Genomic DNA, 18,668 nt, shown 5'->3' on the forward strand with positions numbered 1-18,668 from the left:
GGTAAGGCCTACTATTTTATTGTTTGTGTTTGCCTCCTCTTTCTTCTCCTCACCATTCTCCCTGTCTTTTGGGACGTTCATTAGGTGTTTTTAAGAATGTCATTTAATTTCCCCTATCAGAATTTCCGCTGAGATTTTTTTATATTGTTGTGTACAGTTATTTTGGAATTTTGCCTTAACCTCCCACTGCTTATTGCATTTGCCTCCTTCATCATTTATGCTAAAATTGTCACATGGATTTCACCTGCAAACCCCATGCCAAGGTGCTATAACTTTTGCATTGATCTTAATAGTGAAGAAATTAAGAAGTAAAACCAGTCTTAGTTCTCTACTTGCGTATTCTCCACTTTGGGGCCTTCGCTCCTAAGATGTTTCTGCCTGCTGCCCCTTTCTTTGTCCTGTATGAGTCCTTTGAGCGTCTCCGGCTGTGCCCATCTGCTGGTGATTGATTGCCATTGTTGTTACAGCTATTTTCAGTGACTCTAGAATTTGGTCGATTCGTCTTAAAACTCTTAGGGGAAATACAACCTTGCCTCACTTGTTTGTGAAGCTCGATCTTCCCTATGCTGGCTGGCCTGGCACATCTCAGTTTAGTTGTTATTGCCATAGCTATATTCTCTAGAGTCTCACCTGTACATGTAGTGCTTACAGGTCTCCCAAAGATCTGGGGTACAGTTTACCCTTTTTGAGGAACTGAATTGAAAGCCAAGGGATATGTCTGCACTATACAAGCTAAATGACTTTCAACACAGATGCAAAGATAACTTAGTAGAGAAGGCCATCTTTTCTACAAATGATGCTGTAGCAGTCAGATGTCCATAAGCCATCAATAGTGATTCATATCTTGTGCATATGTAAAACTTTGCATCTTGCATTTAGATATATGGTGTCTTTTATGTCGTGTGAATTTTGAGGGGCCCACCACCCGGCTCCCAGATAAATCATACGCAGGGGCTTATTCTTAATTATGAATGCTTGGCCTTAGCTTTCTTTGTTTCTAGTCAGCTTCTTATGTTATCCCACTTACCTTTTGCCTCTGAGTTTTTATCTTTCTCTGTTTCTGTATACCTTCTCTTACTTCTTTCTCCGTGGCTTGCTGTGTAGCTGGGTGGCTGGCCCCTGAGGTCCTCCTCCTCTCATTCTCCCAGATTACTCCATTTATCCTCTCTGCCTGCCAGCCCTGCCTATCCTCGCTCCTGCCTCACTGTTGGCCATTCAGCTCTTTATTAGACCATCCAGTGTCTTAGACAGGCAAAGAATCACGGCTTCACAGAGTTAAAGAAATGCAGCATAAACAAAAACAACACACCTAAAGATAATATTCCCCAACATTTCTATGTCTAGAAGGAAACACAGAAGTTAAGTTCTATGATCTAAGATTTATTAGCTACAGCAACAAAAGTATGATGCATAAGAGAAAGCACATGTAAATTAGACCTTACCAAATCAAAAGTATCTAATTTTTATAAAACAGCGATGGCCACAAAAGAGGAACATTGACTGGAAGAGAACGACTGCCAGAAGCACATTTGCAGAGTGTGTCCAGAGTGCACAAGAGAGCCAAGATTCAGTTGTAAAACACCTGCATACTATTAAAACTGAGCAGATTTCATCAGATACTTAGTCCAGGAACATAAAGGAATGGGGAATAAGTACATAAAAAGATGTTCAATATCATTAGTCACCAGGGAGACAGTTTTAAAAGAGCTGGAGAGATGGCTCAGGGGTTAAGAACATTGGCTGCTCTTCCAGAGGACCCAGGTTCATTTCCCAGTACCCACATGGCAGCTCATAACTGTCTATAATTCCATTTCCAGGGGATCTGACACCCTCACACAGACATACATGCAGTCAAAACACCAACTGCACGTAAAATAAAAATAAATAAATCTTTGAAAATAAAAAAAAGTACCATGAAAACCTTATGCCCTCTAAAATGTCCAAAATGAAAAGAATCTTCTAAAGGATTGGCAAGAATAATGGCCCAACTGGAATATGGTACCCTACTACTCGGGGTGGAAGGCCCTTTTTCAGTTTCTTAAAAATCTACATATACTGATGCCGTGTGGTCTGCTCACCCCACTCCTAGTATATGGGAGAGAAGTGGAAGTGTGTATCCAGGTTCACGTGTAGGAGAATTTCTGTGATGCAGTAGTCAGAACTGCAACCCACTCAGCTGCAGGGAACTGACAGGCTGTGCAGAGAGCGTTGCTATCTAAGCAGACCACAGTTGCAGCAGGTCCGTTGCCACTGCATAGCATGGATGGACTGCCATCTCCTGACTTCTGATTCAGCACCTAAGTAGTATCACATGCTTGAGGTTCTCATTGTGTTTTGATTATGTCACTACCAGCTTCTCAGTGGTCTGCACAATCCAAGTTATGCTGTGGTAACAAACAGAACCTTGTCTCCGTGACCTAAAGTAAAACTTCTTTCCCTTATGAACTGTGTTTTCCTTGTTCCATGTTTGTTCATTCTGAGACCCAGGCTGATGGAGTTTTTGACTGTTGACTAATTCAGAGCCATCCAGAATAAAGGCATTGAGATGGACTTTCAAGCCAGCCTACTTCTTTATTTTAATTAGTATTTGTTGTCTCTGTTCTCATTTTAGCATGGGTTGAAACCTTTTCTTTTCCTTTTCTTTCTTTTCTTTTTTTTTTTTTTTTTTTTTGGTTTTTCAAGACAGGGTTTCTCTGTAGCTTTGGTGGCTGTCCTGGAACTCACTCTATAGCCCAGGCTTGCCTGAGTGCTGGGATAAAAAGCATGTACCACCACTGCCCAGCCATGTTGATCTTTAAATGACACCAGTAGGTAAATTTTTCTTTAATACTTGATACAAAAATGTATGTAAAATGTCTTTTAGCTTTTATTTACTGTATAAATGCTTTTTAGCTAGGAACCATACTCCTGTGAATTGGACAAGGAACCTGAGATGCAGAGAGGATGAGTTGGTAATAGACAGACAGCAATAGAACTAGTGGGACCTAGGAGCTGGAGAAAACTTAAGCCATTTAATTTACACTTTGTAAAAATGTCAGTTTCTTCAACAGGCCACGTAGAAGAGGTGTCTCATATTCCCTGTCATCAGTGGCTGGAGCACAATGGATCACTCAGGGGCCATAGACACAGAGGAAGAACTGGGGCCTCTATCCCACCTTGCACCAAGTCCTCAAAGTGAGTCTGTGGCTCACGAATTCCAGGAACTCTCTCTACAGTCAAGTCAGCATTTGCCCCCTCTGAATGAACGGAAGAACGGTGAGTGTTTCAGCTGCAAGTGGGACTTTAATCTAGAGGTCACCCTCTTTGTGGGGCTAGTTAATTCCAGTTGTGAGTGACGCTTTATCATTTGCATTTGGCAGTCCCCACAGGGGACACTTTCCCAGAGGTACAGCATTTCACTTGCCATCTGCCTCTTTGTTGTGTCACTAGTGACTGCCATTGGTAGCAGTGCTGCCTTTAGAAGTCAGCCTTAGATTAGCCCATTGGACGGGGAAGACCACTCCTGGAAAGGCATTGTGCAGTTGCTGATGCCAAAGAAGTGGGTAATGACCAGGATCTCCTCCTTCCTTTTGCCATGCCCAGTGTATTAGAACTTAATTTCAGAGGTGGTAAGAATTAGTCATCTCGGTGAAAGCAAGAACTTCTTGAGTGGTTTTATACTAATGGGCACAAGACAAGCTAGGTTCTATTTGGAGCTAGTTCATTCTTGTATACAGAGTAAACATTTTCTAACCAGTTCTTACCAGTGTGGCAAATTCTTAGGACAGAGGCAGCCCAGTGTCTTCAGAAAATGATACTTATTAGTAAAGATAGACTAGATACTCTTAGTTCTAGTATACTGTAATACACTTCAAATATAAACACAGTTGATGTTCAAAGAACATGCTGATCATGCCAAGGCAGAACCCAGAGCTCTGAGTGGGTTTACCCTGCTGTCAGAGTTCTCATGTGTTCACCTTTACAAATACATGCTTTTAGGCTACAGTTTTAAAAGTAAGAAAAAATAAAATGATTTTCCTGCGGAATGCTTCCTATCACCCTGATAGGTTTCCAGGGCCTGAATACAGGCTTGGAGAGCTTGCTGTGCCTTCTCACTGTTAGGTTCTGCTCTTGACCATCTTTACTTAGGCAACACTTAGACTTGGTTCAGAAAGAGCCCTGAGTGATGCTTTTTAGACATTCTGTCACCGAGATGTTGTGAGAGAGGACCTGCTTTGGTCCCTGCCACCTGGCTAGCTTACACCCAAAATAATCACACAGAAACTGTATTCATTTAAACACTGTCTGGCCCATTAGTTCTAGCCTCTTATTGGCTAACTTTCACATCTTGATTCAACCCATTTCTAGTAAACTGTATGTCACCACGAGGTCGTGGCTTACCGGAAAAGATTCAGCATGTCTGACGTGGCAGCTCCATGGCTATTCTCTGTCTCCCTTCTTCCCAGCATTCAGTTCTGTCTATTCTGCCTTCCTAAGTGTTGCCCTATCAAAAGGCCAAGGCAGTTTCTTTATTCAACCAATGAAAGCAACACATAGACAGAAGAACCTTTTATACCACCAAGAGCCTGACTTTACTGTGGACAGTCACTGAGACAAATATATTTACTCAGAAATGACTAAATAAATGAGGTTGCATGGTACCCTAGACCAGTGTCATGTCCTAGGGATTTGAGTTGTATTTGGTGTAAAATCACAAGCTGGCCATGTGTAACAGAGGAGGGAATGAACAGAAAGCGGGTGCACCACAGTCATATAGTTCATTCTCTCACAGATGTTCATGTAGATGTCTGAGTGTAAAGTGCACATATAGAACAGGCTCCCCTTAGACACTCAGAGTTTATTATTTTGGAACCCAGCACCTTATCCAGACTGGGAAAGCACTCTAGCACTGAAGTACACTCCCTTCCTGTGTATGTCATTAGGGTGGTAGATGAAAGGGTAACATGTTTAATTTACTAAGACTGCTCTATTTTATGAAATAATGCAATCATTTGTCTTGCTCTTCCTGCTTTCATAGTTACTGAAGCCATCCTGCCCAGACTGTGTGACTCTGTGATTAGCGTTTTGTCAGCCCACATTCGTCTGTTGGGCTGTCATCTCCAGGCTGCACCTTCATATCTGTCACTCTGAGTTCCAGCAGCTTTTAAAATCCACGTGTGATCCAACACTGGAATTCTGTGCTGAATCTTAAGCACCACTCCTGAAATAGTAGGGCTAGGTTTTCTCCTGTTGTCTCATATCTGTGGTCTTTGTAACATGATCATTTATGTCTGATTGTCATCATGTGTAGTCTTGTGCAGACCAGAACTTCTGTTTTAGAATAAACCCACTTTGTGTTCTGTTTTCAAGCCAAATGCATCCTGTTCAGCTGTTATGAGAACACAGGAAGAGTATGTTGGCCTCCAGTCTGCCCTTTGCCTGCCTGGTTGTTTCCCCAGAATCAACAACTTTTACTAGTGTCCTTTCTGAGACAGAAATATTTAACTGTTTTTAAAAGTAGTTCTAAAACACGTTTTTGTAACAACAGTCTAGTACTTTAAGATTATAGCTTGGGAATAAGTAATGTATTGATTTTTTTGATTATCACTATAGGGCTTCTATAAACTTAAAATTAATTTTGAATGACATAGGTTTTTCAGCTAGTGTGTTTTCCCCAAGAGTAATTTCTGTTCAGTGTTAAGCCGTGAAGACCATCATCTCACAATGGGATACCATCTAAGGATTCAAACGGAGCTCCTCCCTTTCCTAAGGGACGGCTATAGGAAGTTGGAAACGTTGCCGTATGTTCCAGGCTCATAGCGTCTGCCTGCTTTACATACACATTTCAGGGTATGAAGGTGATCTTTGTGCACATGCAACTAGAAATGTAGGTTTTTAGGGAGTTAAGGGTCAAGGAATAAAATCCTGAATCAGGAGGGAGGAGGAAGTTGGAGCAGTGTATGGTTTTAATGATGTATGTTCTTCCTGAACAGTTCTAGGAGAACAATCTAAGCACCCTCACTACAAAGACAATGGGATTTAAGGCTTCATTTAACTATCCCATAGAGTGTGCATATTTCAAAGCACCATTACACATACATATTATAAATATGTGTCATTTTGTCCAATTAAAACAAAAATAAAAAGAAATCTTGGTTTTGAGCAACACATGTGTGTGTGTGTGTATGTGTGTGTGTATACACACACACACATATATATGCAATAAAGATAGATGCTAGACCCTAACTTGCTTTCTTTGATATTTTCATGTATGCTGTTCATATTTTTAGCTTTTTGTACTCTTGTGTTTAAATCATATCAGAATGAAGGTACTGGTCTCAAAGCCTCTTGCTGAATATTCTGTGACCACTATAAAAATATCATATTCATATGTCCCTGCTTGTGTGTTTTGTTGTTTTTTTCCTAAGTCTTTAACTTTTCTCACTGATGCTGCATTTATTTCTGTTGGGAAAATTATATAGGTGGTAAGTCTGATTAGTAGTTAGGAGGATTATGTCATCATAGCTTAGAATTCAGCTCTGTGAGCAGATGGGCTCACATTTAGGTAGTAATTCCAGTATCTTCCCTCCTATATTTTTTTTAGAAATATTTTTGTCATTTGCTTAGTTGAGTGGCAGAATGTTCCCACTCTGGAGTAAACATGGAAGATACTCAAAACAAATACACTGTATTCTTTTCTTTATGTCTGAATATTGCTAAAATTATAGCTAGTAACATCTCAGTAAGGCAATCATTGAGGTAGTTATCTTTCCGGATGGATCCTAAAGGAAAGTAGATACCTAGACACACATAAGCTGTATTTCTTTATGAAAAGAGTCCATCCACATAAACCCCAAGCTTCATCTGTCAGACTACACACCAGTTATTTCTGTATTTGTGTTGACCTTTACTGTTCAATAGGAAAAGCTCAGGTGGAGGACAGTATAGGTGGACATTCTTTGGGGGATTTGACATTCCCTAAAAGAGCTGCAGCCCTTTCCTGCGTCCACACTCAAGGAGAGCTCTGATCTGGTGGATGCTCTGTTTTGAGAGCAGAGGTATCAGACATTGCTAGCATTTCTGCAGAGCAGCCCATGTAGCCGCTGTGATAAAGAGCTGCACGCTGTCTGGAGCATCTTGGATGTGTTGGTCTGAGACTTACTGCCCTTCACACAGCGTCAGGCTCACCTTCAGTAACCCAGTAGCAGTGAGGTCAGTGCCTGCTGCCTGCTTTTCCTGAAAAGCTTTTGACTGTGGCCTACCGCCTCTAACCCAACCGACTTCATCTGAAGCATTTACTGTGAAATAGCATGTGTAGGAGTCTGGTAGGGAGACATTCGATTTTCAGACATTGAATGTCGTAGTTACGGACTTGAGCTTACGGCCTCATCTGAAATTTTTTTTTTTTTTTTTTGAGATTTTTTCCCCCTTCCATTAAATTTGTGCACTGAAAAACTTAGACCTTCTTGTTCACTAATGACCCCTTACTAGAGAGAAAATGATATATTCAAAAGTTGGTTGCGTACAAGGAAACACAGAGAGCTGTTGGCTTTGGACTCTGCACGGGGCTTTATCTAGCCACACACAGATGGACCTTTCCAGATTGTGGCATTGAGCCAAGGGCAGCCACTTGCCTTCCACCTTAGTGAATAGTAGCTTCTGTTTACAGCTGCTCTGTTGTTTGCATTTTATCTGAGAGCATTTCCCCACCCTCATTAGCTGTTGGTCCAGGTGTTTGGAAAGGTGCGGAGGTAGTAAACATTGTTCACAAGTAAACTCTGCTCCTCAGACTGCACGTGAGCTGGTACTGTGGGATGAAGATGTGAGGAGACAGGCGGCTCTGTCTCTAGAGTCAGAAGCCACATCTCTGAGAGTACAGCAGAGGAGATGAGCAGGTGCTAAACAGCAAAGCTGAGGCTCTTGCTGGCCCTTTATACTGGAGAGGGCAGCAGTGGATCATTTTCTGTAAGACTCTCCTTGGTCGCTTCCCTGTTGACATTTAGGATTCAAAGTGCTTACTGTGCCTCTTTAGGGCATTGCTAAACAGTCTGATGAATTTTGATTATTTATTTTTCTTCAGGAGTCAGACTAAGAAAATAAGTGTATATTTCTAATATTCCTTAGTCAAGTTTTTAATTTTTTTTCGATCAGCCTTAGGACTTAGACTAGACACAATTATAAAATCTAAAATTCTAGAGTGACATCTGCAAATGAAATTTTTCAATGGTAATGACAGATGAAGGTGCTTGTGTCGTGTGTTTCCTGACTCTTGTCAGAAGTTAAAAAAAAAAAAAAAGGCCTTATAAGCTCTTAAGGTGAGACACCACTCCCATTCATAATGGCCTCTAGTCGCCTATTGAATAATTGTTTTGTTTCACAATGTTGGTAGACACCTATAACCTGTCTGCCCTCTTTCTTCTACTCTGGTTTCTTCTCCAGACAGTTGTTGGTAAGGATTTAGTTTGCTTCAGTGTGTTGCTGAACACACCCTCGTAGTATATGCCTGTGGGAGGAAGCAGGAGATGGAGCCTTTTCCACACCTCTGACCTGGGCATGAATCTTAGCTTGGTGCAGTAGCTAGAAGGCCCGAATACTCGTAGTGCTCATCCGTATGTGTTTTAGGGTTCCTGGGGCCCACAGTTTCACAGGACCACAGACCCCACTTATAGCACCCTGACACCTCATTCAGAGTCATTTATGTTGGTTTTTAAATGATGTCTCTTACAGAAATGAGTATTAACAAGGTAATTTAGAAAATAATAGTAATTAGCAGTTTGGTTTAAGCTGCCATTGAAATCATATCATTATAACATGTAGAAGTGCCTAACCTAAACACTTTTAAAGGTTTTTCTAGGTACTAGATTCAAGAAATATATTTTTTACATAAATTGAGATGATTTTCTTAAAATTAGAATCTACTATATGTTTTATTAGACATTGGACTGATGAATAATGAACCAATTTGTGAAGGAGGAGTTGCTGTTCCTCAGAAAGCCTCAAGGAAGGGAAAAGAGACATCAGAAACCTGGACTGTGGCATACATGTTAAGTGGAGAGGAGGGTAGTGGGAAACATAGCCCATGAGTACTTTTATTCGTATCATTTAGCTCATACTTTAAGATAGCGGTATCATGGCACTATTGTAACAGAAAGCAACGTGATGAGTGAGAACAGCAAATGGATTAGAATTTCCTCTTAGGTTGGTAATTGATGATCATTTAAACTAACAAGCAGTCACACCCAGTGTTTTCTAACTCCTTTAACCATGCTCTTGGCTCTCCTGCCTCACTGCTACCCTCACTGTTATTAACAGGAAGTATAGTCTTTGGGGAGTCAGGACTCCAGCTTCCTCTGCCAGCTCAGTCTGTGAGCACGGGTAAGTCCAAGAAGCACGCATGTCACAGTGTCCCCATTGCAGTGTCTGTCTGCAGCTTCAGCCACACGCTCCCCTCCTGCTGCCCTTTCTCATCACATCATGCACTCCTCTGTGTCATTTTACTTTTGTCTTGTGTTCTTCATTAAGCAGCAGAACCATAAATATGCTTCCATCTCAGCCAGTTGATGAATTTTCCATAGAATAGTCATGTATCACGTTATGAAACATGTATATGAGCTCTCTGTTAGTCAGATGCTCCTCGTTGCCAAAAGGAAAGAGAAATTGACTTGATGGATGCTATTTTCAAAATGACATGTCTACTTTAGATCATGCAGTGGCTCTCAGATGTTGGCCGAGTATGTGTTATGTGTTAATGGTGGCATCAGTCTGTCAGTTTAAAAGGCACTATTTCACCTGTTTTTTAAAGCCCTAATGATCAATGTTCCTTTCTTGTCGTGTATGTTAGTTACTGTTTTCATTGGGAGTGATAATATTCTTTATTCACCATCTTAGAATGTTGGTGTGTGACCTTGTGTTTAATAAGGAAAGGGGGGTTCTCGCTTGCCACTCACCTTTGGGTCTCACAGACTACCTTTAGAGCCTGCCAGTGTTTGGATGGTTGCCATGCTGTCAATTGAAATAGTCACTATCATCTTGACAGGGCAATTAAGATACTGATTGGGCTGCCAGCTAGCCAGTTTCTCCCAAGGTATTGAAAATTGGTACTCCAACGATAGAAATAAAGATACTTTTAATTTTTTTCATTTATTTATTTGTGTGTAATATGGATTCTGAGGGTTGAACTCAGGTCATCAGGCTTGGCAGTAAGTGCCTTGACCAACTGAACCGTCTCGCTGGCTACCAAGGTATTTTTAAAAATATCATTAGCAAACATTTATTGACATAACCATTGTGTGCCTTGCTCTAAAATAATTTTTAAATTTCCAGCTTCTAGTACAAGGTCAGCAATTCAGAGTTCAGTGTAGTCTTATGAAAATGTAGGACACGTAGGCCTCTAAAAGCAGTTCCCCTGACGATATACAGACAAGCAGTGTAGAGATGATTCTCGAAGAACACACAGCACATTGTGAGCAGTCGTGTTCACATTACATGCTTGATGAGCAGGAACCTCCAAGGAACAGCACACAGGGTGGTTAAAAACGCCAACTGGCTAGCTGCTAGCTGGACAGTTACTAGCCATGCATTTTCCTCCCTCTGCCTGCTTCCCACCTACAAATTGGAGTCACACCTAGTACCTCCCTGTAGGATTGCTTTGACAGGAAACTAGGTGAATCTCTATAGGGTTTTAAACAGTGTTGAGTTAGGGTAGATGCTTAGTAGAGAATCTGCTGTCTCCACTCATGAGATATAGGTTCCCCCAGTGATATTTTATAACTTGATGGGTTTTTTATTTTGTTTTCAACAGTTCCATTAATTTTTGCTTCCTGTTTCCACAATTATTTCTTTTTAAAGAGAATATAATGGCACACAGCTTCATCCCTCTATGCATACACCTTTACAACACTGTTGAGCTTTGAGAAGGCAAAAGCAATGGGCACAGGTTTCCCATGAAGTTGTCTCTCGTGGGTCCTGCCAGTTCCCACAGTCCTAGCATTCCCTGGGCATCAGTCAGTGTCTACAGGAAGGACTTTGAGATTGTAAAGCATGTGAAAAGACAAACAGGCCAACACTCAGGCTCTCTAGGGACCCTGCCCTCCAGAAAAGACTCCAAGCTGACATTTTCACAGGCTACTTGCAGGAGTTCCAATAGGGCGGGTCCAGTCAGCAGACTCCTGACCAGAGCCTCCATCCCCTGGGCTGCTGTGCAGCTGCTCTTTCCTGTGTTCTTATTCTGAGGAGGTAGCATCAATAGATGTGGCTGCTGAGATGCTGAAGGTCTGTGATATAAACAACCATTGCTGGGCAGAAGACGTTCAGTATAATAAATAAAGTGGCTGTTTGTGATGTTAGGCAGTTTTCTTGTTTTAGGTCATCATCTAAACTTTTTTTACTTTAGTTACAAGAAACCTCTGGAATAATCACATCTCTGATTTTTTTTATAATGACTTGCTCATTTAACAAAGAAATTAGATTAGATCAAGAAATTACCTATTAAAAAATAAACGTGGATATTAAGAACATGTTTATGTTGCCATGGCTTGTTTCCCAGTGATCTTTAAAATACACAAAAGCAGAGACAGTTATTTAGAAAGTTGTTCTGAAAGATCTTTCAGTGACAGCACCTATTTTGCCTGATCCTGTATATTCTCGGAAGGGGCTATAAATTGTTTTTATTTGGGTCCTTTCTTTTACTTTATTGTGTGCTATCATACTTTTACTTTTTAAAAAAGTTTTATATATAGATATATAGATAGATATCTTTGTATATAAAGGGAGATGTGTGTGTGTGTGTGTGTGTGTGTGTGTGTGTGTGTGTGTGAAGGGCGGGACCCAAGGAATTTGAAGGCTGGATTACCTATGAAAATAGATAATTATGACTGATTGGGTTTATGCTTAGCTTTAAATGCTGGAAGTCCTGGGGGCTGGAGAGGTGGCTCAGAGGTTAAGAGCATTGTCTGCTCTTCCAAAGGCCCTGAGTTCAATTCCCAGCAACCACATGGTGGTTCACAACCATCTGTAATGGGGTCTGGTGTCCTCTTCTGGCCTGCAGGCATACACACAGACAGAATATTGCATACATAATAATAAATAAATAAATATTTTAGTAAAAAAATGCTGGAAGTCCTAGGGCTATCCCACTGGAAGTCTGAGTGATGTCTACAGTTCCAGAGGTGGACATATTCCACACTGGAGAGTTGGTTTATCGGGGTTGAGAAGTGTTGTTCTTAGAGCTTTTTAATGAGTTCTCCTGTTTCTTTTCACTGAGTTAACCCTTAGATGAATCCATAGAATTGAACTATTAAGAGTCCTTCCCAATGCTAGGTGGTGGTGGCACATGAATTTAATCCCAGCACTTGAGAAGCAAAGGCAAGTAGATCTCTGTGTGTTCAAGGCCAGTCTGGTCTGCAGAGTGAGTTCTAGGACAGCCAAGGCTACACAGAGAAATCCTGTCTGGAAAAAAAGAAAAGAAACAAACAAAAAACCAACCAAATAAACAAAACCCAATAAACCAAAGCAACAGCAAGAGTCCTTCACAACTGGAAATTTATGATTCTATATCCTTTTCTGTCGTCATATGTTTTGAATGATTTTTTTAAAGGACTTTGAGCAAATAGACCAAGTATGTTCTCAGTCAAGCCCCTTCAGCTTGGCAGTATGAATAATACAGATTTTATCATATTCTGTTGGGAATCCAGTATACTTTAGATGTCCCTAGTTTTGGTGCTAGAGGAGGAAAAGGAAGGAAACTGAAGTGAAGTAATAAATAGGTCACAAGTAGTTATTGAATATCCTGGATTGTATTGAATTGTGTGACTGACTGGCTAGTGAGCTCCAGGGATCCATCCTCCTGTGTTGAACACTCCGGAGATGGAGCTGTGGACATTTGCTGTCGTGTCTGGCTCCTGTGTGTACTGAGGATCTGCACTCAGTCCTCATGCTTGCTTAGCGAGAACTTTACACAGAACTGAGCCGCCTCAGACCCTTTTGCTTTGATACAAGGTCTCACTATGCAGCCCTGGTTGGCCTGAAACTTACTCTACAGTCTAAGCTTGAGGTGGTTCTCAGTGTCTCTGCATTGTAAATGCTGGGATTGCAGGTGTGCACCACCATGTCTGGATTCTTCAGGATAATCTTTGTCTTGTGTTAGAGATTTCTTGTAAGAGAGTATGTTCATTCATTTTTCTCAACTTGACACAAACTGGGGGGAAGGAACCTCAGTTAAGAATTGCCTCCATCACACTGGTTAGTGGACAAATCTGTGGGACATTTGCTTGATTTATGATTGATGTCAGGGGCCCAGCCTAATGTTGGTTTATGCCACCCATGGGCCAATGGTCCTGACTTCTATAAGAAAACAATCCAAGATAACTACGGGAAGCAAACCAGTAAGCACATAGTAAGCACATGGCCTCTGCTTCAGTTTCTGCCTACAGGTTCCTGCCTTGAGTTTGAGTTCTTGCTTTGACTCCTTTTCATGATGGACTGTGAGCTGAAATGAACCTTTTTTTCCCCAAGCTGCTTTTGGTCATGGTGTTTATGAAAGCAATAGAAAGCAAACTAGGACAGTAATTGTAATTAGGTCTCATTTATTTTTAGATTTATTTTTATTCAAGTATATGTGTTTGTGTCTGTGTGTATGCATATATGTATGTGTGTGGGGGAGGGTACCTATGGATGCAAGAAGACATCTGAATCCCCTGGAGCTGGACAGTTAAGAGCCACCTGGTATATGTGCTGGGAACAGAACTCCTGTCTTCTACAAGTACACGTAACCACTGAGCTCTCTCTGGACCCTTGAATCTCATTTGTAAGCACCTCCTCTTTAAAATTCCATCCGTTTTTATGAATTGTTCCTTTCACATCAAGAAACCCGCTCATCCTAGGTAATGAGCCCTCTTCTAAAGTGTTTTCCTACAGTTGGCTTGACATGAAATCCTGACCATATGTATTCCTGGGTGGTTTCTTATAGACTGCACAGAACTGAATCTTTCTTATTTTCTTATTCCTATTTGATAATGTCTTTCAGTTGTCATGTTTAGATCATGAATATTATTGTTAATTACTGTGCCCGAAGTTACTCAGTAACGGCTAACCCAATGAGTAGTTATCTTATAGTTTCTATAGATCAGGAATTCAGTTGGGTCTGATATAATTGGTCTCTTGGGAACCTGCAGCAGTGTCCTTGGGATTGCATTCATCAGTAGAGTGGCTGAGAAAGTTCCTCTTCTTAAGCTTGCCTGCAGTCCTCAGCAGAGCCCCAATTCCTTGAGTTCCTTGCTGACTGTTGCCTGGAAGCCACCCTCACATCTGCCTCAGGGTTCTCTAGAATGACAGCTTGCTTTCTTGTGTCCAGTAGGACTAGGAAGGCAGAATTAACCCCTCGAAGTTGCCGTGGCCTGTTGATGAGTGAGCAAATTGCTTGAGTAAGCAAAGCATGAGTACTAGACCGGCGGGGGGGGGGGGGCGGGGGGGGGGCGGGTTGGGGCGTTTAGCCGCAGCTATGTTGGATGCATCCTCTTGTGGATTTGTTTGTTCTTTGTTTCCTCTCAGTTCTTCTTTTCCTGCCCTTTTACTGGTAATTTTAAAGATTATTTTGCTTTTACTTTTACCCTGTCTTGTTAGCGCTACCTCTCCTACATGTTTAGTGACATTCGTAATTTAGGTAGAAAGTGACATTTCTGGTAAAATAGTTCTTTCTCACGCCTCCTCAGCCTTCTACTGAGGCCGAGTAGAGTATATGTTTCTGCTGTTATAGCTTTATCCCAGCAAGTTCCAGTTTTCCTTCTTACATTCTCCATTTTCCCCAGTAGAGCCAATATTTTGCCCCCAGTGTTTTCATGTTGAATACTTAGTGAAGTCATAGCAGTTGTTAGTTCCTTCTCTGGCATTCTGTGTCTTCTCTGTGGAATTGTCTCCTATGGAGTGAGTTGTATTTCACTGAAGGACTTGAGCTCGGCATGGTGGTGCACAACTTCAATCACAGCTATTGGGAGACCAAGGCAGGAGGATCTCTGAGTTCAAGCCAGTCTGGAATCTACACCACACAGCAAGTTTCAGGACAACCCTGTCCTAAAAACAACAACATCAAAAGAAGTCATTGAAGGAGTTTTACCTCCCTGCTTCCTGGAAATGTTTCGTGCCTGTTACTGACTATAACACAGGGAGTGCTGCCAGGCTGAGTGTCTAGGGTTGAGTTTTTCTGTCTTCCTTTAAAAGCATGTGCTTTTGACTTGGTGGACATTGACCTTTAGGTCACCTCAAAACTTTTCTTAAATTTTGCCTGTGATGATCTAGGGGTACATTTTCGTTGGGGACAGTGCTTTAAGGGTCTCCTTTGGTGTCTCTTCTGTTTGTTTGCCCTGTCATCTGTCCCAGGGAGACCATTCCACTCAGGCTGCTTGGAACATGTGTGCTATGGAGACACTTCAACTGATCATTTCTGACCTAGTCCTGTGGGATTTTAGTTCATTACATAAAGCCCTATCCTCAGCAGAGCTATCAGGGCACTGCCAGGCAGGTGTCTGGACTCTGTTAGCACAGGTCTTCCTTTGGAGAAACTTATCCTACAGTATCCAAGGTACTTTACCCTCTAGAGCTCTGGGCCCTGACACTACAACCCTTGTTTCCCAGTATGTGTGTGCAAATGCCTCACGTGCATGCCAGGTTTCCTAGTTTCTCATGACAGGAAATGAAGTCCAGTGTTTATCACTCCATTGTGGCCAAATCTGTGGGATCTGAAATTGGCATTTTAGCCCGAGGCCTGTGCCCTGTCCTCTGGGATGTGTGGGGCTAAACTTTCTCATAAGACTACAGCAGCAGTGGCATCTCATTGCTTTTTATTGATACTTTGGGGCAGTGAGTGAGTAAAGCCAAGTTGTTGGTGAAGAAATAGGAGAGTGCGTACCTTCCATGTCTCAACTGGCAAGAGCAGCCTGCAGGTCCGTAAGAACAACACTCCTGAGCCTCATTGGTGTGGAGCCAGTGGCAGCGTTGCTCACTTCTAGAAGTTCATTTTTCTTTGTTTTTAAGGATCAGGGAGGAAAGTTTTCTCAGGTTGGCAGAATCTATTCTTCATTAATAGAGGACTAATTACATACTGTTTTCTCCTTTAAAAAATCATTTTGCCTCAATATTAGATCCAACTTGGTAGAAGAGTCAGCCCTTAAAGATAACCAGTGGGTGTACGTCTCCTCTCAACAGGTGGATCAAATGGGAGTTTTCCAGTCAGGACTGTCTAGATATTACTAAGAGAAAACAGTCATAAAATGATAGATGCATCATGAGTGCCCTCTCTCCCACCATCCTGCACCCCGTCCTGGGAGAAAGGCAGGGGTGCAATAGCAATCTGTGCTTGTCAGTGGGCAGCATGCACACCACCCTACCTCCTCCTCCTCCCTCTTGTCCTTCTTCCTTTTCTTCTCTTTGTCCTTATGATCTTGAGATAGAATCTGACTAGTCTCTTTTATTGAGTGTCGATGTTTGTACAAGTATATATTGTACATGAAACACATGCCCAGGACCTTCTGCCCTCCCTTTTTGTGTCCTTCTTGCCTCCCTTTAGTCCCCTTTGTTCCCTAAACAGTTCCACAAGCAGGAGTCTATGTACCTCTATAAAATCTAGGACCCATCAGTGAGAGAAAATAAATAATATTTGGCATTCTGAGACAGACTTAATTTGCTTAACATGTTATTGCTAATCTCATCCATTTTCCTGGGAATGGCATTCTGTCATTCTATCAGTTAGTTTTGATCCTTGTGCTAGACTTCCCAAGTTCCAGGATGACAGGAATACTCCACCAGGCCCATCTCCTTTCTTTGCTATAGTATATATTCCTCATGTGTACATAATGCTATTTATTATCAGTGAGGAAAGACAACCTTAAATGCATTTTGTGGAATACCAGGAATTTGGTAGGTTATTACTATATTCTGATGTTGGGGGATTTTACTTAGAGCTGATCAAGTTGATAATCATAGATTATCATTCTTTAATGTACAAAATCATTAAGGAAACATGTTCTTTTGTTACATACTTTGAACAAGGTGATGGAAATAAAATAGGGTATCATCCTGTCTCCGCATAATCCTAACACTGATGAGACTTTCTGCAGTCTGGCCCCCAAAGGCTGTGTCCCAGTTTATTATTGGGCTCACAGGGCTGTCATCACTCCCACATGTGCTCCTATAGAACCAGAGGAGTTGGAAGACAGCAGAGAGTAGTGGATAGCAGGCTGAGTGTACTAGGCATCTGTATCAAATTGCTGTAGAGATAGAGATGGACCACCTAGCATAGGTGAACACACCATCAAGGAGCTGGTGAGTCCAGGCGGTACTCAGTAGGTTCAGGAAACCTGCTGCTAATGTGTGAGCCAAGTAAGAGCAGAATACAATTAGAATCAGCTCTTGATTGACACTTGGAACTGTCGAGTGGTCAGACAGATTTTATCAAAGGAGTTAGAATATATATAGAATAATGTAGATTCATAATATAGAATTGTAATTTATTAACCCACATGCTATGTGCATCGGTTGGGTTTTGGTTTTGTTTGTAACTTGTTTGGAGGTAAGGTCTTACTCTGTAGTCCAGGCTAAGCTAGAACTAGATATCCCCCTTCCTCATCCTTCTAAGTGCTGGCACTCCAGGTATGGCTGCCACTCTGAGCTGATAGTTTGTTTAAGTGAAGGGTTTCATTGGTGTGATGTGCTAATGCAGTATATTTTCAAAAAGAGGCTTCATCTCCATACTGTACCCTTTCAGAAGCTACTGTTCCCTTGGTTCCTTTGTGAGGTGCAGAGTTTCTTAGCACTTTGTTTTGACTTGCTTAGTCACTGTGCCACATACAAAAACTACCCACATTTTTGTTCTCACTCCCTTTAATGATACAGCCAATGGACATCTATAAACAAGCTGCTGTGTCAAATTTTTCTGTGTGGTGCTGTGTTTTGCCAAATTTTCCTCTTTGCTACACAGCAGACCTAGATCCCACAAGCCCACAGCCAAACACAGCCCTGGATTCTGCACACAGACAGTCTTTCTCTCCCAAAGAGACAAAGCATTGACCTTGTGAGATAAGATGTAGCTGTTTACATTTCATGTGCCCCAAAAACGGAGATGCAAGGAGGCTAAGCAAGGCACAGAGCGGCTATTCGGATATGTAGCTTTATAGATACTCAACACTCAAAAGCTGCCACCAAAGGTGACGAAGAAGGCCACAATGCAGAAAAGATTGGTTTTAGTCAAAGCTAAAGTTGCTTTACATAAAAACGTTGGGAAAGGAATGGAGGTAGTCGTATATAAAGCTAGAAGAGGCTTGAAGCTTTTACAGAGCAGAGCAGTTTTCCTTTGAACACCTCCTGAGGATGGAAACCTTATCCTGACAGCCTCTTCACTTTGCCTTCGGGTTCAGTTCAGCCAATAGGCATTGCAGATGCTGTCTTAGTTGACTTTTCAGTTGCCATGATAAAGCAACCATGACCAACCGAACTTACAGAAGAAAGAGTTTATTTGGGTTCATGGTTCTAGAAGGATAAGAGTCCTTGATGGTTGAGCAGAGGCATGACAAACAGCAAGCATGCTAGCAGAATAGGAAGCTGAGAGTTCATACCCAGAACCAAGCATGAAGCAGAGAGAGCAAACTGAAGCAGAGTGGAGTCTTAAGCACTGAAAGCCCTCCCTGAGTGACACACTTCCT

At 41.7% G+C, this 18,668-nt stretch overlaps 1 protein-coding gene across 8 annotated transcripts in view; it reads left to right on the forward strand.

Moving 5' to 3' along the window:
- The window catches only part of Mrtfb (myocardin related transcription factor B), a 169,831-nt gene that overhangs the window by 56,001 nt on the left and 95,162 nt on the right, over nt 1–18,668 (forward strand). For 4 of the 8 annotated variants that reach the window (XM_038327492.1, XM_038327496.1, XM_038327491.1 and 1 more), the window contains one exon: nt 3,039–3,255. In XM_038327492.1, the coding sequence (XP_038183420.1) occupies nt 3,102–3,255 (154 nt within the window). In that variant the 5' untranslated portion in view covers nt 3,039–3,101. The remainder of the gene's footprint in view (nt 1–3,038; nt 3,256–18,668) is intronic. The other 4 variants (XM_038327494.1, XM_038327498.1, XM_038327493.1 and 1 more) reach the window with 1 other exon arrangement.

The sequence above is a fragment of the Arvicola amphibius genome, chromosome 4, assembly GCF_903992535.2.
Source record: "Arvicola amphibius chromosome 4, mArvAmp1.2, whole genome shotgun sequence".
NCBI classification, from domain to species: domain Eukaryota; kingdom Metazoa; phylum Chordata; class Mammalia; order Rodentia; family Cricetidae; genus Arvicola; species Arvicola amphibius.